Genomic DNA, 25,440 nt, shown 5'->3' with positions numbered 1-25,440 from the left:
CAAAAAGTAAGACTACTGAAAATAGAATATTGAAGAAAATAAATAAATAAATAAAAATATATATCTCGATGTGATAACTATCACAAAAAGGTATCCGATGTTTTCTTTGTTGTTTTCTCATCATCATGAATTATCTTTGTTAAAAGTTGATCCCACATTCAAATATATTCGATTAGGTATTTTTAGGCATCGACTCGATTAGCACATGATTCCAAAACCTAATATTCTATCGATATTCTTCTACGAACACAGATCTACACATCCAAATCTGTCGACTTTTGTGGTATCGAATTGGTGCTGAAGAACATCTCTCTCTCTCTCTCTCTCATCTCAACATGGAAGACAGATAATATGGCATAAGATTTGTAGACAAATGTGGTTGTTGGTATGACCTTAAATCAACTTTTGTCGTATCGGATTGGTGCTGAAGAACATTTCTCTCTCTCTCTCTCTCTCTCTCTCTCTCTCTCTCAACATGGAAGACAGATAATATGGCATAAGATTTGTAGACAAAGAAGGTTTTCGGTACGACCTTAAATCAACAAATCAATCAAAATGTTTGATTACTTGTAGTAATCGTAAATAGGAGTTTCAGTGCCCATAAACACTAAATGTTCGATTTACATTTAATTTGTCTTCATTTGAATGTTTGTTTCTATATAGATGCTTTTTGCGAATGCAAATTTTCGGATGACCACAACAAATGAAATGATTTGAAATATTATATTATGTCTATATAATTCATGTTTTATTTAATTAATTTGATATCATTTTATTATTTTTATTTGATAACTTATACTATTATTATTATTATTATTATTACTACATAATATTAATTCGCAAACATGATTATTTTTATTTTATATTATTAAATAAAAATATTATTTTGTTATTTTTATTTGATTTATTATTACACATTATTAATTTCATATATCAACGGTCAGGATCATCGCAAACGTGATTCGCATGATCTCGACAGGACCGTCGGATGTAGGTAGGAAATTTTGATGACTTAAAATACAACACCCTAATCGACATGCTATTATTTGGTAGAGATACATACAGCGTGTAGTCATTTCGCTATATATACCGACTCCGGTGAGTAGAAAGCGAAGTAGGGTTCGGTAGCCGCCGCCGCCGCCGCAGGATTCTTATCTCTGCCCTATGATTCCTCTGTCTCGATCGAATGATCCAAGTTACTGACCCGTTCGATCTCTCAGCCGACGACGACAACGACGACGATAACGACGACGAACCTTCTCATTTCATCGCCGCTCAACAGCAGATGGACGCTGCCAAGAAGATACCCGGTCCTACAGGCACTCCGCCGGCCACCAGATTCTTTTCTCTCTGGTTAGATTACTTAGTATCAGAACGGTCTTCAACTGAAAAATGTGATCTTTATTAAGTTTCCTAGCTAGATTTGTGATATTTATTTGTGTGTATCAGAAGCATTGTCGCACCACCTTCTCGTGTGGAACGGTCTTGAATATTGATTTTGAGAGCGGTGATGCAAAGAATGACGAGAAGGAAGATGAACAATAACAACAATCGGAAGGGGGCCTCAGCAAACGAGACCGAAGGAAAGGAACCACCTTAGGTCAAGGTACCACCCTATTCTGTCCTCTTTGACTCTATGGGTATATCATATATACTTTAAGGTGTAATTACTTGGTCTTTCTTATAGAAGAAAGAGACAATGGGCAATTTGGTTGGATGATTCTTGAAGTTAAGTCACAATGAAGTCTTTTTTTTTTGTCCATGATGATTGCGGTGGTTCGACAATCTAAAAGACATGGGAAGGATCTTGCAGAACAAATTAGATACACGTTATTTCACCATCTTCAGAACAAGCTGAAGACTTATTGCCTTTTTTTTTTTTGAACTCTTTCAATTGCATCATGTTACATTAAATTGGGCAAACATTCTCTATATCATTTTTGCCTTTGAGAGAACTAGGTGGCTTGCGATAAAGCTCTTAATGTACCACTTTGGTTCCGTTGCAGGCATATATTAAAGTATACTTACGGCCCTTTCTTTGAAAATTTCTTTAAGCAACAAACGTTGCTTGCAAGAAGGGCCTTGGAAATCTCATGCTTTCAGATTTTTTCATATTTCTTTGTTGGGAAATAGAATTTGGGTGGACAAACCAAAAGTACAATTTGTCTGCAAATATGAGGCCTTTTTATGCATTAATATATCTAATGTGCTCTTATTTATGCTTATGGCCGATCCAAAGGGTCTTGCATGGTGTAAAACCAAGAGCATATGCAAGTGCTCCATTTCACCCGGCCAAAATGTATGCTTGTGGCAGCATCAAGGTTTTGGCATGTCTTCCAGGTCATGTATGATTCAGAAAGCTGCCATACATGTAATAAACATTTGGTCATGAGGTAATATATGGTTGTTGTGTGGTAGCTGTAAGCTTTTAAGAATGACAATGTTATATGATTGTTGTGTGGTTGCTAGAAGTTTTTAAGAATGACAATTCTTGAACAAGTTCAAAGCACCTTATTCCAGCACCAAACTTCTTACTCCTGAGGTGATGGTCATAATCTATTGCCTTTTTTTACATTACATCGAAATGGGTAAATCTTCTCTATATTCAATTTTGCCTTTGAGAGAACTTGGTGGCTTGCTTTTAAGCTCTTAATGTGCCACTTTGGTTCCGTTGCAGGCATATACTAAAGTATTCTTACAGCCCTTTCTTTGAAAATTTCTTTGAGCAACATGTTGCTTGCAATAAGGGCCTTGGAAATCTATTGCGTTCAGCTTTCTTGTCTATTTCTTTGTCGGAGAATAGGATTCAGTGACTTGCGGCTAACGAATTCCACGTAGTTAGTAAAACCAAAAATGCAATTAGTTTTCATATGTGATGCCTTTTGGCACATTAAGATATCCAGCTTTCCTCCTTTTATGTCTGTGGCTGATCCAAAGGGCCTTGCATGGTGTAGAACTATGAGGAACAAGTTGAAAGCACCATACTCCAGCACTTAAACTTCTTGCTCCTGAGGGTGGATGGGCATGACCTATTGCTTCTTTAACTCTTTCAAGTGCATCACATTTCATAAAAATGGATAAATATCTCTATATTCATTTTTGCCTTTGAGAGAACTAGGTGGCTTGCTTTAAAGCTCGTAATGTGCCACTTCAGTTCCGTTGCAGGCATATACTAAAGTTTACTTACGGCCCTTTCTTTGAAAATTTCTTTAAGCAACAAAATGTTGTTTGCATGAAGGGCCTTGGAAATATTTCACAATCAGACTTCTTGCCTATTTCTTTGTAGGAGAACAGGATTCAGTGACTTACTGTTAATTAAGTCCACGTAGTTAGTCAAACCAAAAGCACAGTAAGCCTTCATTCGTGATGTCTTTTGGGGATTAAGATATCTAAATTTGCTCTTTTTTATGCCCATGGCCGATCCAAAGGGTCTTGCATGGTGTAAAACCGATAGCATATGCAAGTGCTCCATTTCACCTGGTCAAAATGTATGCTTGTTGCAGCATCAAGGTTTTGGCATGTCTTCCTGGTCATGTGTGATTCAGAAAGCTGCCATACATGTAATAAACATTTGGTTATGAGGTAATAGATATGTGCTTTTTATATAGTAGCTAGAAGTTTCTAGCCATGGTATTCTTATACTCTTTAAATCTGCTCAAGAGACAGTTGCGCAATAGGTGTTCTGGCAATTTTTTCTGGAGGGTACTGTTTCTGTGGGTTCTTACTTACATGGACATGCATTTGATTATGAATTATCTATTTGTCCTTTTTATTTATGATGAAACACTTCTACTCAGATTTTTTGCTGGTAAGGTGGGCTCAGATATTCTCAAACAAGAGAATTTAATCAAAATATGTTGAAATATTGCTTAATTGTTTGACACAGAGAGAAAGAGAGAGAAGTAGGTACCATAGAAATTTGTTGTTTTCATGAAAAATAAGTACACATTTCAGTTAATTAGACTCTTGTAAACAAAGAATAGCACTAAAATTAATATTCCTATAACTGGGCAATTGAATAAACACATCAGAAGAATTTCCCAAATTTGTCTCTTTTAGTTGACTATGTATGCTACTGATCTGTTAGCAAATTAAACTTCATGGAACCTCAACCTCTAACCATTGTCTATGGAGAAGGTTAATCTGAATGAAAGAACCACTGAGTCTAAACAGAAACCAGACTCATGGAGCCATTTAAGATTCTAATTGATCACTTTCATGCTCAAGATTATGGTTATTTTTTTCCGCATGTGGTCTATAGTTGCAATTGAAGGTTTGCCAGACATTGAGGTAAGTGGCTTTCAGTTGATCATTTGCTCTACTATGGAAGGACCTTACTGGTATTTCCATATCATAAATGACTCAGTTTTAATCCAAGCTTTCAGTTCGGATATAGAGCAGAATCTACTTATATATGCTGCTTCACTAGAGTGATATTATTCCTTTATCAATTTAGATATCTATATGTAAAAAGGAATATAAGTGAAAATCCACCACTGAGAGGAAGTATGATTAAACAAAAAGGAATCACAAAAAACATAATGTATCTTTTTTGCCTGTTGAAATTCCTCTTCAGATTCTTTTACATTTTGGGTTTCTTTTTCTGTTTGGAAAAAAGGCCTGCCTTTTTGTTGTTTGATGACATGGATGCATCTGATTGACTTGTTACACTGGTTGGTGTAAGAAATGACTCCGGAAGAGCACAAGAAATTAAAGGACGGAAAACTAAAAGTGCTACTTGCCATGAATTCTGAAGAGAGGAAAGTCAAATTTGACTAGGATTTCGAGTCAATGCAACAGCTGTCTATCAGGAAAGTAAATAATGTATGTTTTAATTAAATTTTTTAGCTTGGTTACATTGCCACTTTATACTCCGTATATGTAGATTCTTAGTTATTTGCTTTATATTTGATGATGGTCTTAACAGGGTTCTGAAGAGGTTATGGGAAGACAAGAAAGATACTGGTGATGCTCAGGGACTGGTCAAGAAGGTATTTTGTTTTCCTGACAATATATGAATCAAACAGTATCCTGATCTATTATGATGATATTCTATTCCCACACTATATGCTATAAGCATTATGGAGGCCTAGGTGACCATGGATCATTCCGTGGTGATTTGGGTCGCAGGGTGCTTAGATCTGTTTCAGTTCCTTCTATCGAGGATCCTGGAAAATTCCCAGTACCTTGTGGTAAGATCTATTTCAGTTCCTTGATAAGGATCCTGGACAATTCCCAGTTCTTAGTGGAAAGTAGAATAATAGTATGAGAAGGCCTTTGATCAGTTTCATCTAAGAAACTTGTCTACTGTATCTTTTATCTTCTTTTCATTTTCCAATTACAGACAGTCATCTGCTTCCTTCTCTGAGTGAAAGTGTTCTTTTGCATTTCCAATTTATGTATGCTTCCTGGTCCTCTGTCATAAATCCTGATACATTCACATATATATATTCACTCAGATTGTCATGCATTTACAACTTGAAAACAACATAGTTGTTGTTTACTTCATTATTCTCTAATCCATATGAACCCAAACTCTGACATCTGAAATCTGAGGCAGTTCAATCAGCTATAAAAACCTAAAAACATATTGATTGAATCACATAGTTTCCATCTTGCAATTCCTACAGATCTCTTATCACTAATCAACTTTCTATTTGACCACTGTTCCTTTTCTAATATATTTCTTACCCCTAATAACCCTATACTAGACTTTCACTGATGCGACACATAGGAATCGAACTGGCTTAAACCGAAGGCTTTGTCATTTGATGGACTATGGATTCTTTATTATGGTCCATTTATTGAAATCTATCATCTATCTGATGATAGACATGACTATGGAAAGAATCACACTTAGAATCTAATGTGACCAAGAACTCTAAATCTTCAATGCATAATATATGAATGCCAAATCTAATCAATTCTTCATTTATTCTCACTTATACACTTTATATACATGCCTTATTTTCAAATCACAAAAGCTTCTCTATTTCCTATTATCTACCAAAAAAAAGTTTTATCAATTTTTTTTATTCACCGTTGAAAACAGTTGAAGTTGCATGCTAGCTTAGCGGGTAAGGATTTTGACAATTTATTATAATATTCTTGGCTCCAAACTCATCTTCATAATTTATTTTTTATTTTTAATAATTGATCATTTATAAAAATGAGAATCAGCTCTCCCGTAGTTTAATTGGCATTCTTATTAAGGAAGAATCTATTTCACAATCCAAAATCTCACCTGTCATGTTATAGATCTGTCTTATGGACTTCCAGGTAGAGTCCACTGAGATTTAATATTCTCCACCTCTTATTATTTCCTTCTTGTTTGTTTTGCAGAAGTTGAAATGTTAATTGAGAAGTTAAAACTTCTCAATAAGCCTGCATTGAAGAGCATTAAGGTTGGCTTTGACTTCCATCTGTACTAATTTATCGGTCTTCTTTGTAGATTTTTACTGTTGTTTATGTTTTCATCTTTGTTTTTTGTTGATCTTTGTATATGTTTGGGTTTTTGTGAGAATAAATGAAGGAAAAATCTTTGCTCCAAAGATCTAAAATATATTTTGTAAATGTAGGCTTAGACTGTATAAGAAATATACCTATTAATTAACATTACTAATTTGTATGTTGGTCCAAATCTGCAGAGTGAAGATGGTGACATAATAGATTGTGTTGATATTTACATGAAGCCACCTTTGGATCGTCCACTACTCAAAGATCATATCATTAAGGTTTGATTTCTTGGCTTTTTTTTAATTATAATTTTCAGAAATGTATTGAAACTTTTGTTAGGAAGATAATATCGTTTTTTTCATAGAACATAACTTGGCCCTAAAAATAAACAATTAAATCTTCATAAAATATGCTCGAAATGATAATAATTCCTGTTGTCTTTTCTATTGCTAATCTGATTCTGATCCAAGGAAAAGCTGTATTGTAGATGAGACCCGATGATGAGCACTCAGAAGAAAGAGATGGGGCTACTCACTCTAGTGTGGTAGAAGAGTCAACTTCCCCTGTGGAACCATTACCCATCGTACGTGTCCAAAGCCATCACTTGTTGAATGCTCCTTCGATCCAAAACTACGGTAGGAAGCCATGGATTGGAGTTAAGAGACAGGTGGTTCGTTTGAACAACAGTGGACCATTATGTTATGGAGCTTTAAACTCACATGCTGTCAGTCCTTTCTCACTACTCCTCTGCGTCTAATTATGTCCACTTTAACCACAACATTAACGATTATTTCATTCTGTTGATTTCAGTATGGGGTGTTGGTCGTCAATGGCCGAGAAGGGAAGGATGACGCTTTTGATTATATTCTCAAAATTTTGATTATATTTTAAAAAATTATATTGAGATCCATTTACCACTGAAAATATAGGCATCACTTGTTGAACACTCCTTCCATTCCATCCAAAACTATGGAAGGAAGCCATGGCATGGAGTTACGAAACATGCGGTTCGTCTGAGCAACAACGAGACGTTCGACCTCAATGCTTGAAACTTGCACGCGGTATGCCCCTCCCCCCTTCCCTGCTTACTATATCGACGTTTCGTCCACCTTTACCACACTATTAAGGTCGCTTCATGGTTGCCGAGCTCAGTATGGTGGTCTTCTTGCTACTGGCGACGACATTCTCGGAGCCAAAGCTATCAGCAAGATTCCGAGTTCTCCAGTGCAAAGATCTGGCTCAGGAACTGGCCGACCGACCGTTCCAATAACATCGAAGCTGGATGGATGATGATCCTTTTTGTCGATCTGCATATGGAATTCCCCAGTCTTACTCTATTCTGATCTTTCTCTTTTCGGTTTGTCTGCTCATAGGTAAAACCCTAGTGTTTCTAATGATAGGACGTCAAGGATCTTTGCGTACTGGACGGTAAATCTTCTTCCTCCACCTTGTTTTCCGCGCTGCAGTCGATCCTCGCATGCCTGAAACCTGTTTGACCTAGCAGGCCGACTCCGGTAGGACGACAGGCTGCTTCAACCTCCTTTGTCCAGGTTTCGTGCAGACGAGCGATAAAATAGCCCTGCGAGCCTCCTTCACTAACGTATCCACTGCAATATTTTGTTGAAAAAAATTAAATTATTATTTTTTGTTAGAAAGAGTATTTAAATACTATTCAATTATTTCTTTTTTTTTTCTCTATATTTTTAAAAATTTTATTAGAAAATGAATCACTTGGTAGAAAGGATAAAGGATCTCTTATGATCATACCTCCTTCTCATCCCTATCTTAGAATTATTAGTTTCTTGATTGTTGAAATAGAAATTAATATCAGTAAAAATAATAGCACGTGTGATATATTTTCATCGACTTAATCGATGAAACGAAGAAAAATAATTTTTTTTTATTTTTATAAATATCAATATCTTAATATTATTTTTTAAAATACAAAAATTAAAATACTATAAATAATTAATTATTAAGAATAATATATAATTAACCTATCATGTGACGGCGGTCACCGAGGATGGCTCTTTACTCGGTGAGGCTTCCTGCCCAAAACACCGAACCCTCTCCTCTCCCACTGCTCCCCACCATTAAACAACTCGAACCCTCTCCTCTCCTTCCGCGCCTTCCTTTTCCAAGGTGAGGAAAGGACAACTCCACTGTTTCTGAAACTTCGCGAGTGGAAGCTTTATTCCATGGTTTTGATGAACCGATGCCACCAATTCTGGCATCCTGAAGAATCTATCCTCCTTTTCTTCTTCGTCCCTTTATGCCACGGCCATTCCTTCCATCTTCATCATCTTCCTCTTTGGGAGAAAAGAAAAGCCAAAAAACACCATCATCGACGGACACATCTTTGTTCTTTTCATGCAATCAAATGGTCTCTCCAATTAGTCCCCCTTCAGCCGAACTGCACATCCTCAGCAATAGAAGTTGTGTTTTCTTGCTTAGATAAAAAGGAATGCAAAATATCTTACTTTGTCAGTGAATGATAGCTTAGAAAAGATTGGTTAACTAATCACTTGAGCTGATCACAGCTGTTCACCATAGTGGACTTTGAATTATGATCCCACTTTGTATATGATAATGATAATAAATCATTTGATCGATAAGACTATTGGTGTAACCCGTAGGGATGAGAATATCCATACGATTTTATCCTTTCAAAGTATGTAAACTTTAAAAATACTTCTAAGGATAAGGAAGATCTGACAAACTTATAAACCATTGATTTTTATGAGGGATTTATTAACTCTTGATTCTTATACTCTTCAATCAATGTTGGACTAAATGACCTTATCAATATATTAATTACTTACCATCTATAGTATTTTTTATATTTTTTTTTATATAATTGGTCAATCACGGTTACTACGATGGATTAAGATGTCACTTTCTAGTTCGATGTAAACCCATTCTATTCATTCCAACGTAAGCATGAAAGATTCTCTAGATTCTCTTGGCTTTATTCCTATCATAAGAGAGAACTATTTTATGCATGAAAGATTCTTTTAGCTTTATTCCGTAAGAAACTATTTTATGCACGTCTCTATTATCTCTCAATTTATATATATATATATATATATATTATTTATTTATTTATATTTAATCAGATCTAAACGGACAGAGAGTCGGCGACAGCGTTACGTGCAATAAGCAGGTAGTTGATTACCAGTACTTATAGACCTAATAATACCCGTCGGAAGGGAGAGACGTGAATGCCAGTGTCTTGCTACGCTTTGCTCTGTCATGGCGAGCTCGCGTGGCGGAGAGGCCCTGGCGCGATCGCCGGAGCCGCACTCGCCGCTCCGCCGCCGCCCGCCCGTCGCGGCCGAAGGGGACGACGGGCGGGGAGGCGTCCGGCGGGGCGAGAACCAGGGTGCGGGAGGCAGTGTCTGGGCCGACTTCTCGCGCCGGGCTTCGGCGCCGGTGCATCGGAGGGTGAGGGAGAGCCCCTTGAGCTCGGACGCGGTCTTTAAGCAGGTGAATCGTGCTATCGACCCGATCTTTTCTTGGGTTTTTTCTCCGAGGATCCTTTGATTCGTCGCTAATCTTGGTGTAAGGAAGCAGAGGAGTCATCCATGAAACCCTTGCTGAAAACTTGGTGATAATAAAGCCGAAAATTTTATTCTTTTCCCCCTTCCCTTTCACGTCATTAACCTTATATTTTAGTGAATTCCTATTTAGTGTTGACGTTGCATCATAGCGAAAACGTTATTCAGGTGGAAAACATCAATACCATTTCTTGTCCTTTCTGATGGCGTTGACGAATTTGTGCAATTCCGGTCCTACCGATGGCAATTATGACTCCTATCAAACAACCTTCGTGTGCTTATGCGTTTTTTTTTTCTCTTCATACTTACGCTGTTTCCTACAGCTGAAGTCTGCTTTTTGACAGAGCCATGCGGGTCTTTTGAACCTCTGTATCGTAGTGCTAATTGCAGTTAATGGACGGCTCATCATTGAAAACTTGATGAAGGTTTTCCTTGTTCCTTCTCCTAATACAAGCAATGTTTTATTGGTCCTCTCTATGCTATATTTTTTTGTGCATATACACATCTACAAAGATATGATTCCTCAGTTGATATCATGTGTTTTTCTTTTTCTTTTATTTTTCCAGTATGGTCTACTGATAAGAGCTGGGTTTTGGTTCAGTTCAAAATCATTGAGAGATTGGCCACTTCTGATATGTTGGTAATGTTTCTGAATAGCCAAAATGCATGATGTCTAGCAACACATCCTAACATCTGAAACTTTCAGTGTCACTTTACCTGTTTTTCCTCTTGGTGCTTTTACGACCGAAAAGATGGCTCAGCACAAGTTCATTTCTGAACCAGTAAGTATAGTTCCTGATATATCTCTAACTTTTGTAAATACCCTGTGCGTTCGTCAAGATAATTTGGATCTGTGGGATTTTTGGGTATATGCTCATACAGAATGATATTCTGACAAATTATGTGCTTGATGTATGGAAGGCGACATGCATGCTAATGCTGAATTTATATAATTGTGGAACAATTTAAAAATATCTGTGTTACCTCTCGGGCCTTCAAGCTGTGCTTAGCCCTTTAATTTTATGTGATTGTTGATGCTAAATGTTAAATTCAAGCTGATGAAGATAGCGTCAGTTATAAAGAGAACAAGAGAAATTAATAAATGATATCCATGGAGGTGATGCCTGGTTTTGTGTTGCTAGTCCCTCAAAAACTATGGTGCACTTATGTTCTATTTATGCTTAACTTGAGAGTAAATCGTCTTTTAGTCATTAGCTTATTCTGCAAAAGCCCTTCAATTCTTCTGTAGATGTCTTTCAGTCTTTCCAATACTCATTTATATCATTCCATTATTTTCAGCTTGTTATCTGTCTTCATGTGGTAGTTACAATGGCTTCAATCTTGTATCCAGTTTATGTAATCATCAGGTAAATCCTTCTCTCTTCCTCAGTTTTGTGCATACAGTTTGGTTAGGCTTAGATCATCTTTAAAAATATTTTTCATTGATATTCTCTTTGATAAATAATAACATGGATTGGATTTGACTGATCCAAGAATAACCATAAACAACAATGTAAAACTTTTATAAGACTTTATTCTATGTTGACTTTCAAATTAAGGTTTAGAAATATAAACCAAGAAATGTCTGCTGAACCCTATATACTAAAGGCCCAAAATACCTGTTTACTGTGTGCATTCCGCTATTTATGTGTACTTCCTAGGTGTTTCCTTGTATATACATTTGAAAGAATGCTGGTTCTATGTAAATCAGCAAGCTGAAGGCACAGTCTCTTTTGAACTGCTTTTCTGTATTTCCTTTCCAATTTTATGCAAGTTCAAAGTGGATAATAATTCTTCTGCTGCCTTCAAGAACAAAATTGTTTCCTATGTAATTTGCAGATGAGTATGTAGATAAAAAAGTTAAATAATATAAAGAAATTTGTTTATCTTTTCTTTTGAAAGGATATACAAATGTACATATTTTTAGTTTTTTACATGGTGCAAAATTTTCTCTTTTCTAATTGCATAATTAGACTATAATTTTGGTGATCTTGTCATTGTATGTAATCTTCATCTGAAGAATGTACCTTTGCATCTTCATCTGAAGATGCATTAACATACATCTGTTATGATTTCTTTAATTATTTTTTAGTAACAATCAAAGACAACTCTTATGGAAATTGACATCAGAGTCAATTGCAATTTCCCCATGTAACTTTTAAGCGGTTGCATACTGTGCTTTAGTTAAATGATGGGCAGACTGTACAAGCTTTGAGAATGACAACTAAAGACATGGTGAAACTTTTTAGTTGCATTTGACGTGCCAATAGATGTTGTTAATTTAGGCTCATCTGACTCCTTAAATGCCAGAATAACTTGATGATGAAGTATTGTAATGGTATATACTGCTTTGGTACAATTTATAAATAATGATTTGATGAACTATTAAGATGCAGACTGACCCACATTGGTGGTATAACCCAAGTCAAACTGGACCATGTTATACCGACCGATGTAGGATAGTATGGTTCGTTCTACTACATGTCCATACAGATCCACTATAAGTATATATATATTTTTAGTCATCCAATTATAGACAGCTCATTTTTAATTAGGAATGCTGGCTTTGTCCATGTTTTTGATAGTCTGCTCAGTTTATTAAACCTAAGAGTCTAAGCCAGACTATGACATGAGAACAATGTCAATAATGTAATAGACCAAGTTATAAGTTCAATATTAATGACAGTATTGTCTTGGATTCTCTATACCACTTGATATCCAATATGATTTTAGGTTTATTCAGTGGCATTGTTTGGCTTTTCGAAACTTGATACAATGTGTTTACATATTGGGCTAACATGTATTTTTCAAAGAGAGATGATATATCGTAATGTATCTGTTTCACCGAAGTTTCAAATCTTGATCGTACTGGCTGGTGTTTACTAGTTTGATTGAGTATTAGTATAAAAAATATAACTCAATACCAACATATAATATTATTCATTTTTATTATTTTATTGTTTTTTTCAATGATATACGATGATGTGGGTTGTTATACCAGTATTGTGTACCAATCTGGTGGGTTACCAAAATCAGTAATGGACTGAGACTTGATTCTTTGGTTTCATGTATTATGGTGTCACATTTTTCCCTTTGTTGATTATGCTCATTATTCATTATCATGGTCCTAGATGATATGTATAATTATCATATGTATCATAGATGACACATTATTTTTCAAAAATAAAAAATAAAAAATACATAACAACTCAATAAAATATCTTTTAAATTGGTTTAATATTGCACTGAGCATACCAACAGTAGATATGGTAGGGTACCAAAAGGGAATTTGTTTGGGCATGATACATGCTATGGAAATATTTGATCCTAAGCACAAGAAAATTGATCCATTGCCAGCTACATTTGGATATCAACCTTATAAGCGAGCTACTTAGACTCCATTTAACTACCTGACTTGTGTCTATGATTGGATCCTAAATGAGATGACTGTTTAGAGTCTTTAGACTACTACATGTTGATTGATAAACTGTAGCATGTCAGGTCAGGGTGACTTGTGATTTTGCCCAGAAAGTTGGGTGTAGATTGGGCAATGAGTAAATGCTCCTTATCAGCTCATGAATCTGATTTGGGTTAAGCAGACCATGGATTAAAATCTCAGTACCATATCGGCCAGCAGATTGGACCAGTATAGGGTGGTGCACTGGTGCTCATTATGGATTAGTACCGGCCGATAATACATAGACCACAGAGAGAGAGACAGAGAGAAGATGAGGTGACAGGGAAATGGGGTGGAGATGAGGAAGAAGAGAGAGCATAATAGAAGGAGGCAAAGGTACAGAAGAAGAAGGAAAAAAAGTAGAAAGAAAGACAGCAGTATTGGACATATAATACCTGAGATAGTGCATCTTTTTTCACCTGGGCCATAAGAGCCTAGAACATTTCTCCAAGAACTTCCTGATGGTACTATCATAATTAAAAAAGATAGCAGTATCAGACAGTAGGTTTATTGCCTGGCATAGGCTGATGCTTATCTGCTTACCACCCAATAAGCCTGGTTGGGACAGTGATCTTATCAGGCAATAAGCTTGGTTTCAGGTCGAACTGGGTGAAAATTGCTCCATACGTACGGGTCAGTCTTCAGACTGGTAAATATCAGTCCATACTGGCCAGTGCAGCCAAACTTTAATTCTTTGAAGCTGAGCATACAGAGGAAGTTCTTAGAGAAATTAGGCTTTAACCTGAGGCTGGTCTGCAGAATCGCAGTTATTATAAGCTCAGGCTGCTTTAATACAAAGGTTGGGACAAGACTAATGTTTCAGTTAAAAGATAGATAGTGCTGGCCTATCACATTGAGATAGATACTGCAAATATGTTCCTTGGCAAGGTTCATTTAGCATTCTTTTCCCACTAAATTCATTCTCCTTTGGCCTCTCTCTGTAGAATGTGTTGTCCTGGTTGATGATAATATCCTTGATCTTCTCCAGACATCCCCATATTGTTTTCAATCAGAAATTTGTGACTGGGTGTATGTAGAATATAGATTACCTGCATCACCAATCAAAATACCAATGGATAAACCAAAAGAGGGAAAAATATGAATAGAAGACTATTAAAGTGATTTGTCCCTGTTCTTGTAGTATGTTGATTAAATTTTTAGGTTTTGTTGTCAGAAAAAAAAAAGCCTTGTGCAATTATTCCTACATGTAAACAGATTTGATAAGCCATCCACAAACATATAAAGGAAAATAATACCTGTGAAAAACAATGCATGATTATAAGTATGATATAAATATAAATCAACAAGCAGTTTAGGAATTTATCATTGCACATACAGAACATAACACTTATTTCATAGTGGACCCAGAACTGTACATGCTGTACACTAGAATGAATTTTTACTCTTCTGAAATTTCTTGTATGTCTCTAGTGTTTCAAAATCTTCATGATACTTACCAAAACTATCTTATAATTATAGAACCATGATCAGAATTAGTTTGACCTTGGACACTTTAAATGATTCTTTATTAGTTTCTGAAGGCTGTGATGCAATCTCAATAAAGAGAATAAAAACAGATTTTAAATTGTCCATGCAATAATTTACCAGAAACCTTTATTTTACTATAGTAATTTCATTTGTAGTATTTTACTGATTTCTTAATTGGAACCATTTCAGGTTTGACTCTGCTGTTTTGTCTGGCTTCACATTGATGTTCTTTGCAATCATAGTTTGGTCCAAGCTTGTATCATATGCACATACGAACTATGATAGAAGAGTACTCTCCAAATCTATTCATAAGGTACTCATCATAGATAGCTTTGGTGCTTAGGTAGTAATTTTCTTCTTGGTTAGTTGGTGGAACTGATGATTGGTTACAAGAATGGATCTTTTAATGAAAAAGATAAATGAATGGCTTAAACAATCAGCTTTTGAAACAGCTTGGTACATGTTGAAACTTTAAAGCACGATATGCATGTTGGCCAAGAAGCAGTTTGTTATATGCTAAGGAATGAAAAAGGCTTCTTGTCTAATTATGCTTTATTTGTGGAAAAGGTTCATTCATGACAATAATGGCCAGAAACTCTATTACAGGACTCCTTTATAGATCATGTGGAAGGTCAATAACCTGTTATTGAGGACAATGAGATGCTTATGCATTTTATTGAAGGAAAAATGGTGATATCATCAAGAAGTTAGAGTCGTATGCAAAACATGAGTGCCATAGATTTTGAGAATCAAAATTATTTGTCTTCATCTAGATGCTAAACCAAAGACATTTGACTATGATTCACAGTTGCTATATCTCCTATGAAAGCATTGTAATGTACCAAATTCTTGAATTTGTGATTAATTTGGTTCATAGATAAGAAAATGCCTAATCTGTCATTCTTTTATAGATGCAACAACCACCAATGTTTTTACATGCAGGTGTATCTTGTACTGTAGGCATACAAGTCTTAGGCCTCAAGCAAATGCAATATATATCATATTTTCTAGTTCAACTCTATAAACAGAGCCATTGTAGTTGTTATGCAATATTATTAACATAAATCTAAATCATGAGAATCTTTGGAGGCATTTAGTGAGGGTTATTCATACAACAAGGTGATTGAGAGAGTAGGGTGTCAGAGCAACCTGCTGACATACAAGTTGATATAGAGTAATGCAAATGGTGCTAATTTTATATATCTGTGGTTTGGAGAATTGTGACCTGAATTTTAAAGAATGATACTTTTCAACTGTCAGTGACTCAGTAGCACACTAGTACTCATTATGTTCATGCCATAATTCATGAAAATTCCTGTTAATTTGTTTGTTCAAAGAGAGGGAATGCAATTCTATCTTCTCTATCTCTTCATGGATGAATATATATAACAAGGGCTGCAATTTCGGTTATTGGACCCATACCCATCACTAGCTGAATCAGTATGGGTACACTATGCACCAGTGTATCGGCACATGATATGCTGGTATATGTCACAGTACCAGAGGGGAAGAGAAGGAGAAGAAGATGAGGCATAATAGGAGGAAGATGAGGACCGTGAAGGAGAGAGAAGGGTGCAGCAGGGCTGTAAGACTTGTACCACACCTGAACTGCCTGAAAGGGTGGTCCTTATATTGCTTTATGATAGGACAGATAAATACCAGCCGGTACATAGGTGTCTGAGGCTCCGAGCAAAATCATATTCCCTGCTTTATAGTACATAGGTGTATGCATATATTGATCTATATAATGAAGTTGATAAGTTGATCCCTGTCAGTGTCTATTGTTGGATTGATTGGTGAAGGTTATACAACTCCCAAAGTGTAAAAAGAATTACTATCATTCCAAAGGAGCAGACCCAAAAGGCGAACCATGATCATGGATTTAAGTCTCTGTCAGATATCAGTTTTTGTAATCTATTGGACTGATTGCTACATATATTCCCGATATACCAACCTGCACTGCTCGCTATCATAGAATAAAATCACAAAAACAAAATTAAAATATATTGTATTAATATTAAGGTATATGTTTCGACACTGGTACTTGATCGAACGAAAAAAATTGGTCCATACCATATGTGACTAATGAAGATGCGGATCTCACTTCTTGTTGTTACATTTGGTTAGATTTTTCTGTTTCTTCAAACCAAAGTGAAGTTTCTATTAATCAATGTGGTATTCAACATTATTTTACACTATAATAATTTCTAATCTGTTTGACGCATCATCAGGATGATATACATTCCCATTTTCCAGAACTCGATGATTTAAAATGGGTCAGCTTCAAAAGTTTAGTATACTTTATGGTGGCTCCCACACTTTGTTATCAGGTACTGCTAACATTCATTTTTGCTCCCAAGATTTACACGATATTCATTCATGGGTATTCTCTGTTCATGCTAAGGTAATTTATTTAGTTATTCGCCTGCTTCTGATTGGCAAATATCTGCTCTATGTGTATCAATTTCATCATTCATCTTGGTCCTTTACTAAAAACATGAGAAGGGTCCCAAATCATCAAACACTAAAAATTTGCAGCAGTCAGCAAATCTAGTTCTCTAAAGATCCCTATTCTTCTGAGAAGAACATAGATATAAATAACAAGAGAGAAGAATATTTTTTTATTTATCTGAAAATAAGAAGTATAGATGACACGTAGAAATTATAAAACAATTTTTGAATCATGAATTTTAGAGACACATATACAGGGTTTTTCATGTGTGAAATGATTGGTAAGTTACATATGATATGCAATGCATTAACATCACATATCATGTGTGTGTGTGTGTATTATCATTCTGGAAACAGCATATTATTCATAGCAACACAAAATGATGGATATATAAGTTGAAAACTACGGAAAAAATGAAGCAATGGAAAATTTTACCCGAGCTCTAACCTGCTTGAATTGAGCTTAATACTGGTTACTAGAAATATCAGTATGCAGAAATTTGATGTATATTCCTACAATAAAATCTTAAATAGATGCTTATAACACACTATTGGACCAATAACAACTGCTTTTCGCCCCACTAAAGGACATAAAAGTTTGCTTACTGATTATTTGTCAGAAACTAATTAGAACCCCTTCGGTTTAGTTTGGTCTTATGTGAAATCAACATATCAAATCTAGGTCTGGTAATGATGCTGGTCCTTGTTTATACTAGTATGATACGATTACCTTACCATACCAAGTGATGTTACATGTTGTTATTGGCTGGTCTTGCCGATTTTAATTTTTTTTATCTTCGAAGGCCTACTCTTTTGCTTGTATACTCGTCTCAGTAATGATTCAACATGTGTTGGAGACATTATAATCCATACATAACAAATGTACAACTGGAAAACTTGTAAATGCACAAGTTTTGTATGATACATATCATACCTTATTATGGCCGGCCTCTATTACCATCAAAATGTATGCCATGTCATGGTTAGAGATCAATGTTAATTTTGTAAAAGTCATGAATAACAATGCTATGCAATTGACTATATGGTTTTTCTAATTGGACTTTTTTATAATTTATTCTAACTTTTTCTAGTTTAACCATCAAGGTTGATCACCTAAGAGCTCACTCTGACATATTACCCATGTTATATGTAGCTAAACTATCCTCGTACAACATCCATTAGAAAGGGTTGGGTGATCCATCAAATTGTTAAGTTGGTGATATTTACAGGTTTGATGGGCTTCATAATCGAGCAAGTAAGCAGTTGTTTCCTTGTTTTATGTCCTACAGTGAGGTAATTGTTAAAAAATAATTTGCTGGAAATTCTTTTTTGCAGTATATCAATCCTATCATCAAGAATTCTCAACATCCTTTGAGAGGGAACCTTCTGTATGCTATAGAGAGAGTTCTAAAGCTGTCAATTCCAACTTTGTATGTTTGGCTTTGCATGTTCTATTGCTTTTTTCATTTATGGTAAGTCAAGGTGCATATCCATTTAAGAGAACCAGTACATGCTGCCTTTTATTATTTCATTTCTTTCACACACTAAAAAATTTTGAAGAGTTCTCCTGAGTCTGAGCTTCTGAGCATGGAATAAAAGCATAGATTCATTTCTTTTGGATTAAATGGAGTGTCTTCTGTGTGAATATAGGTTAAATATTCTTGCTGAGCTCCTTCGTTTTGGTGATCGTGAGTTCTACAAAGATTGGTGGAATGCGAAAACAATTGATGAGGTAGTTAGACATGTGGACTTACTGTCAATTTGTTTCCTTTCATGATGATTTTATAGCTTGTACTATATACAAGCGAGGACTTACTTTCTCCGCTCTATCTTATTTTTTGTCTGTGCACTACTGGACTACATTAGTATTGGAGAATGTGGAACATGGTATATCTCTTTAACCTTGACTCAACTTTTTTTTTCCATGTGCCTTCTTACATGATAGCTAAATTGAAAATAAATGCTTTGTTCACAATAAAATCAATTTAGTTGCTTCTTTTTTTGAAGCTGCAGTTTTTTTTTCTATATTACCAATATTCTTTGGTTTCGCTATGAGACTATTACTCTCTTCTTTTAGTATAATTTTTCCTTCTCTGTAAACTGAAGAAAAATGGTAGATGTCGTTTTGTAATCATGCCAATTCGCATGCTTTAAAAGATGCATTTAAGTCTTCATTTCTTCATCCTGCTTTTATGTCAAAGCAGTGATTGAAAGAGGCGCTCGGCCGCTCGCTTAGGCGCTCGGGCGAGGCGAGGCGAGGCCCGAACGCCTCGCTAATGTCCCAGGCGGCGCGCTTCAAACAAGCGCCGCCTGGGCGCTCGCCCGAGCCCAGGCGCTGGGCGCTTCGGGCGAGCGCCTGGGTAAACCAAGTGACCGAACCAAGATTTTAGGTCTGGTTCGGTCCTGATTCGGTTGTTAGTTGGTTCAATCGAACCAACTAAACCGATATAACCCTTACCCAACCCTAACCCGCTGCCGCTGCCACTGCCGCTCCCGATCTCGCTGCTCGTCGCTCCTGCTCCCGCTGCCGCTGCTCGCGCCTCCCGCGAGCCCTCCCGCTGCTCGCACCTCCCGCTCCCTTTCCCTTTCCCTTTCCCGCTGCCGTCGCTCGCCGCTGCTTCCCCGTTTCTCCGTCAGGCTCAGTATACAGTATACTCTTAATATTAAGTTTATTTGAATTTTGAAATGATTAATTTTTAATACTGTTAATAGATTAATAATATATTATTTTGATTTTAATGTTGTTAATTTTTATTTTGATGTAAAATTTTATTGTTTTGAATTTTGAAACTTTTTGTTAATGTGATATTGTGATTTTGTATCTTATATTTTCTTAATTTAATAGCATATTTTTATTTAAATTTTTAAATAATTATATTTATTAATTATATTATATATTTTTATATTTTAGCGCCTCACTTCACTCGGGCGAGCGCTTGGGCGAGCGCCTAGCGCCTCGGGCGTTTTTGGACCTTGGCGCCTAGCGCTTTTTAAATCACTGTGTCAAAGAAATATGGTACCCCACCAACGACTTGAATACTGTTATTTGGCTTCTTAAACAATGTCAATTAAGTAATAAGATTCTTTTCTACATTAGTTAGTAGTAATAATGTGAATTAGGTTCTGGATGCTTCAAGCCTACTTGTGCATGAGAACTTACTATGTCAGTAGTGCTTCTGAAGGACCTACTCGAAGATGGCTAGATGAGTTTAAGACAATCCTAATGCTTCAGACAGTTCTATCCATAGACAAAACAATTAGACCATATGATTAGCTAATATTAAAATGACAGTGTTGGACTTTAATGGCCAACTTTAACTGCCAAAGACTGTCAGCCAACTTGTTTCAACTGTACAGTCGAAGTTCTCCATTTATGTTATAGATATACTGAAAAAGTTTTGGTAGAAGAATGAAGAACTGCATGCAAATATTTCATCACAAGTATGCTAGAGGATTGTGCAAAATTTAACTATTTCAGAACTTAGCTGAGATTAAATCCCCTCATTTGACAATCCACTGTAAAATCTGATTTTTAGCTAAGAAACAAAACCAAAGATATCCTATGTGAAAATCCATCAATATCAATAATATTTAGATCTGTTTGATTATTATTTGGTCAGTGTAACATATATGTCCCTTTTGTTTAACTTCAAAAAGTCACAATTTGAAAATTGGCTTTGGCAACGAGATGGTTTTTTCCTTCCAAACCTCTCGCTAACAAGTAACTCATCAATTATTAGTTGCATTAAGCTTCAAAATGCATATTTTGATAATGTCATATGACAGAATTCCATAATGTGTATATACAATGATTTATGTCCATCTTTTGATAATGTCATATGACAGAATTCCATAAAATGCCCATCTTTTTCTTCGTCCACTTGGGTTATAGTTTATTAAATTATGCTTCATTTTTTATCCATCATGTCCTTCAAGATTATTGTTGATTTAGGTTAACTAGTTTAAGATTCAACTTTTTTTAACTCTCGTATGTTTTAACCATTAATCAAATTGTATGATTAGATACTTTGTATATACTGGTTCATTGGGGTTGGGGCAATGCTTATGAAAGAAATGATTTTCCACAAAATTATGGCTGATAACTCATTGGTACATTTGAATTTGTGGTTGTTAATTCTCATAATTTTAATATTTGACAAAAATCAAATGTATTATATCTTTTACTATCATTACTTATTTATTTCCCTCTGGAATTTTACATCTTTGACTGATGACAATGATTTATGAAGTCTATCATTTTTCTGGTCATTGATGAAAATTGATCATTCCCAGCCTGTCCACAAATGGATGATTCGTCATATATATTTTCCCTGCTTGCAGAATGGCTTACCAAAGGTAAGGTTTCTGTTATATTCATTGGCCTTTGATATAGTTATTCCTAGATGAACATCTTCTTAAGGTGTTTTCTCTACCAAGAAACTTTGATCCATACATGTCTCAACTCAACACTATGTAAGAGTTTGATCATGTGTATGTTAGAGGTGAAAAGTCAATTGAATTGACAATACACCATTTGAAAGACAGAAGACTTAAAAAAACATCTCTCAAAATCCTTCTGAGCCATTCCTCAAAATTATATGTTGAATACTAATCCATATCTGGGGAGGTCAAAGAATAATTTGATTTAGTAGATTATATTTATAGACCTTTTCATTTAATGAGGATTGCATTGCTTACATTTTACTGAACAGACTTCTTTGCAATTGTAATCCTTTGTGAAAAAAAGGATAAATGCCTTAAATACTTTATTTGAGCTGGAATCGCTTTTAGGTCCTTTGCTTTGAGGCATTTGCATTATATGACTGGATAAGCTTTGTTATTGTTTTCACACTGTTCTTGCCAGAGTGCTGGATCTTATCTTTTATTCAAATGTCTCCTTGCAGGGTGTTGCTCTTATGATAGCCTTCTTTTTATCTGCCATATTCCACGAGGTAAATTGTTATCTTACATGATTTTGCCTCTTAGAAGCTTTGGATTAGTATCTCATATGTTTAGTAGCTCTGTTATTCTACCAAAGGAGCTTTTTAGCTTTGTGAAATGGAAAATGTGTTGGTTATGCTACTTTGGTGGAATTAATTGAGCTAACCAACACATAGGAAGCTATGACACATAGGCACAGGCTAATGTATAATTTGTGACTACTGAGTATATGGTTGAACTATTTGAATAACGATGTTAGGTTTTGTCACTATATATGAGTTCACTTTGCCAACACACATTTTCGATCATTTATGGATGGTGAGGAATCCAACCCGCTTAATGGCAAATGATGATCGATGAACTGATGTGGTTGGTGAGCTGGAGTTTTAACCCGTGGTGAGTCAGTAGAATGTATTTGTGGTGGTGGCAAAGTTAGCAAATGCCTGAGCCAGCAACTTAAACTATTGATCAATTCTTGAATAAACAGGGATATGATCTGTTTTTTTCCTTTCCTTCTCACATCTTGGATGGAACAGATTGGTATCTTTAGATTACGTTAGTTTGCTTTTTTTTCATATAATTTGTAGCACTAGTATTGTTCTGAAGATGCATAATTCCTACTCTTTGCTTCCTCTGTTTTCTTTATTTTGCAACCTTTTGTTTATTTTATTACTTGCACTTTTAGGCCTTATATAATGTTGGTCTCAAAAAATCAAAATATATGGCAAAAATAGCTGTTGGAATTAAGTTGTAGCACTCATGCTGTATGTTTATTGCTCGTCTTCTTGTCTTTTTTTTTTCATTTTTCAGTTTAGTTGCTATTTTAAATTCTATGACAAAATTTAAATCGTATACAGATATGTGTTGCTGTTCCCTGCCAAATATTCAAGTTCTGGGCATTCATAGGAATCATGTTTCAGGTAACATCCATCAAGTCAACTTTTTGACAGCATGTTGAATTTGAACTATCCTTTTCTTAGAAGATGCTATAATTAGCTGACATGCACAAGAACTTGACCAGCATTGAAAAACAAGTTCAAACTTGCATAACTTCTTGGAGATACAATACCGAATTTTGATTTCATTGACTCGGTACTCACATGTTATCACGACGTGTGGCTGCAAACAGACTCTTAAGTTATTCTTTTCATGTAGGCTTTATCAAGCACCATGTGATTAGGAATCTCTACCAAAACCCGCCAACCGTTGTTTAGTTTCACCTTTCAGTTCATAACCTTGTCATTGTCTTCCTCAACTTGACTATATTATTTAGCATCTATAGTTTCATGCCAATTGTTAAAATGATTAAATTTCTTGCTTTCGCTTACTAGTTCCAACTTTGATAGAGAAAACACATGATAGATAACTATAGACCTTTTATTCCCATTCATATTAAATTTCATGCTTTCGCTCTACTAGTTCCAACTTTGATAGAGAAAACACATGATAGATAACTATAGACCTTTTATTCCCTTTGGTATTATAAAATCCTTTGAGGGCATAACACGGTATATAAAATCCTGGATTAATTCAAGATAATGGACCTTAGAAAAGATTCATGCTCCAGCTATTTGAACCATACACTTCCAAATTTAGGTAGGGACTGTAAATTCATTTGGGTTAGTAAATAGTGAGTTGTCTATTGATCCCATGGTTAGATAAATTGAATCAATTAAGATGCAAAAGGAAAAGACCTAAGAAAATAATTTGAAACGAAAAGAAAACAAATGCGTGACTATTGTTGGTATCATAAGAGATATTGTAAAAGATGGCCAGAGATCCACACCATGGCTTCTTATTCATAATGATCTTTTTTTTTCTTCTGTCATTGCTTGCCAGATTCCCTTGATCGTGTTGACAAAATATCTCCAGAATAAATTCAAAAACACCAAGGTATGTTGAGTTCATAATACTCGTCGATAAATCGGTTTTCTGTATCTTATTTTTGTAATGTTGAACTTTAAGAAACCTAATCTACAATTTTGTTTTGATGTTAATCGGCCAGGTCGGAAACATGATTTTTTGGCTATTCTTCTGCATTCTGGGACAACCAATGTGTATCCTCTTGTATTACCATGATGTGATGAACAGGAAAGTGAAATTGTAATCACTTATAGTTGCTAAATTGATAACCATTGAATGCAATGCATAGCATCCTTATGCACCTGACCTTAAGGTAATTATAGGTTACTTCTTATTAGGGGAAAAGTCGTTGACGTCTTGGTTAGTCCAACGTAGTTTAAACCTCAATGCACAAGGTATCACCTACATGAAGGCTAATATCGGTAGAGGATTTTTCGATTCGATCCCTTTGATGTCTAATATGGACGATTTTGTCTCATGTCAGCTCATTTATCATAAAGGGTAATACCTAAACAAGGCTCCAGGTCATCAGCCCCAATATGACGTTGCATTACATCCCAATGTGTCCCGCATCGATGATTGGCAATAATCGTCGTATCTTATCAAGATCAAAGAATGCTTAGACGGTTCACATAATCTTATCCAAGGCCCGCCAATAAGAAGCCCAGGGATCAAGTATAAAAAAGTACCCATCAGTTCATGTTGAAGGGGGGGACTCTCCGCACACTAACTCAATCATATAGCTTATACTACTGTCTTTTCCCATTTGTTGACTTAAGCATCGGAGGGGACATAGCGGGCAACTCTCGACGCTAGCCTATCATACAAGATCGTCGACGGTCAGGAGGCGACCCTATTATCAAGACGTAGCCACAAGACAACCCTTCACCTGAGGACACTCGGACAACCCAACCTTAGGGAGGAACATTGCAACCAGGAAGATCTCAGACCGCCTATCTACTTATCTAGAACTAAGTCCTCGCCAATAGAATGGCTTTCGACCAGACCGCTTACGCAGTCTCACCTCACCAAGTTTCCTACGTTAGTAAGGAAGAGACACCTGGGTGAGCTTGCACCTTCGGTAATGGACCAACTGTGCCGATTCACCGATCGACGGTACTCATTATACCATCAACGTCAAAGTTAGTAATCCGAAGTTTGAGAGTGTAGACGTTGGTGGTAAAAAAAGGTCAAGCCTCCTCTTTTTTTTTGTTTAAAGCGAGCTTT

The 25,440-nt window shown here is 35.8% G+C and overlaps 1 protein-coding gene and 1 long non-coding RNA gene across 7 annotated transcripts; both read left to right on the top strand.

The window, feature by feature from the left end:
- The first annotated feature begins 1,067 nt into the window (after positions 1-1,067).
- LOC135648376 (uncharacterized) lies at positions 1,068-8,104 on the top strand. 3 transcript variants are annotated; one of them, XR_010500944.1, is made up of 10 exons: positions 1,068-1,353; positions 1,450-1,606; positions 4,685-4,824; positions 4,928-4,991; positions 6,343-6,404; positions 6,648-6,734; positions 6,944-7,180; positions 7,267-7,517; positions 7,609-7,884; positions 7,961-8,099. It is a non-coding gene; the product is annotated as an uncharacterized LOC135648376 (long non-coding RNA). The 3 variants fall into 3 exon arrangements; XR_010500945.1 differs by having other exon boundaries at positions 1,688-4,824; positions 6,944-7,517; positions 7,961-8,104; XR_010500943.1 differs by having other exon boundaries at positions 6,944-7,517.
- Positions 8,105-9,603: 1,499 nt separating this feature from the next.
- LOC135648895 (diacylglycerol O-acyltransferase 1-like) lies at positions 9,604-24,516 on the top strand. 4 transcript variants are annotated; one of them, XM_065166902.1, is made up of 16 exons: positions 9,605-9,942; positions 10,358-10,438; positions 10,580-10,653; positions 10,720-10,795; positions 11,313-11,380; positions 15,148-15,271; positions 17,190-17,288; positions 18,563-18,664; positions 18,745-18,881; positions 19,060-19,141; positions 19,276-19,296; positions 21,703-21,765; positions 22,314-22,361; positions 23,208-23,270; positions 24,190-24,243; positions 24,356-24,516. In XM_065166902.1, exons 1-16 carry the CDS (start codon positions 9,709-9,711, stop codon positions 24,455-24,457), a joined length of 1,428 nt encoding a protein of 475 aa, XP_065022974.1. In that variant the 5' UTR covers positions 9,605-9,708; the 3' UTR covers positions 24,458-24,516. The 4 variants fall into 4 exon arrangements, with proteins under 4 accessions (XP_065022975.1, XP_065022974.1, XP_065022976.1 ...); XM_065166903.1 differs by lacking the exon at positions 19,276-19,296 and having other exon boundaries at positions 9,604-9,942; XM_065166904.1 differs by lacking the exon at positions 21,703-21,765.
- The last annotated feature ends 924 nt before the right edge of the window (positions 24,517-25,440 follow it).

This window comes from Musa acuminata, chromosome BXJ3-9 (assembly GCF_036884655.1).
Source record: "Musa acuminata AAA Group cultivar baxijiao chromosome BXJ3-9, Cavendish_Baxijiao_AAA, whole genome shotgun sequence".
Taxonomy (NCBI): Eukaryota; Viridiplantae; Streptophyta; class Magnoliopsida; order Zingiberales; family Musaceae; genus Musa; species Musa acuminata.
This window is presented reverse-complemented; position numbering and strand designations above follow the sequence as displayed.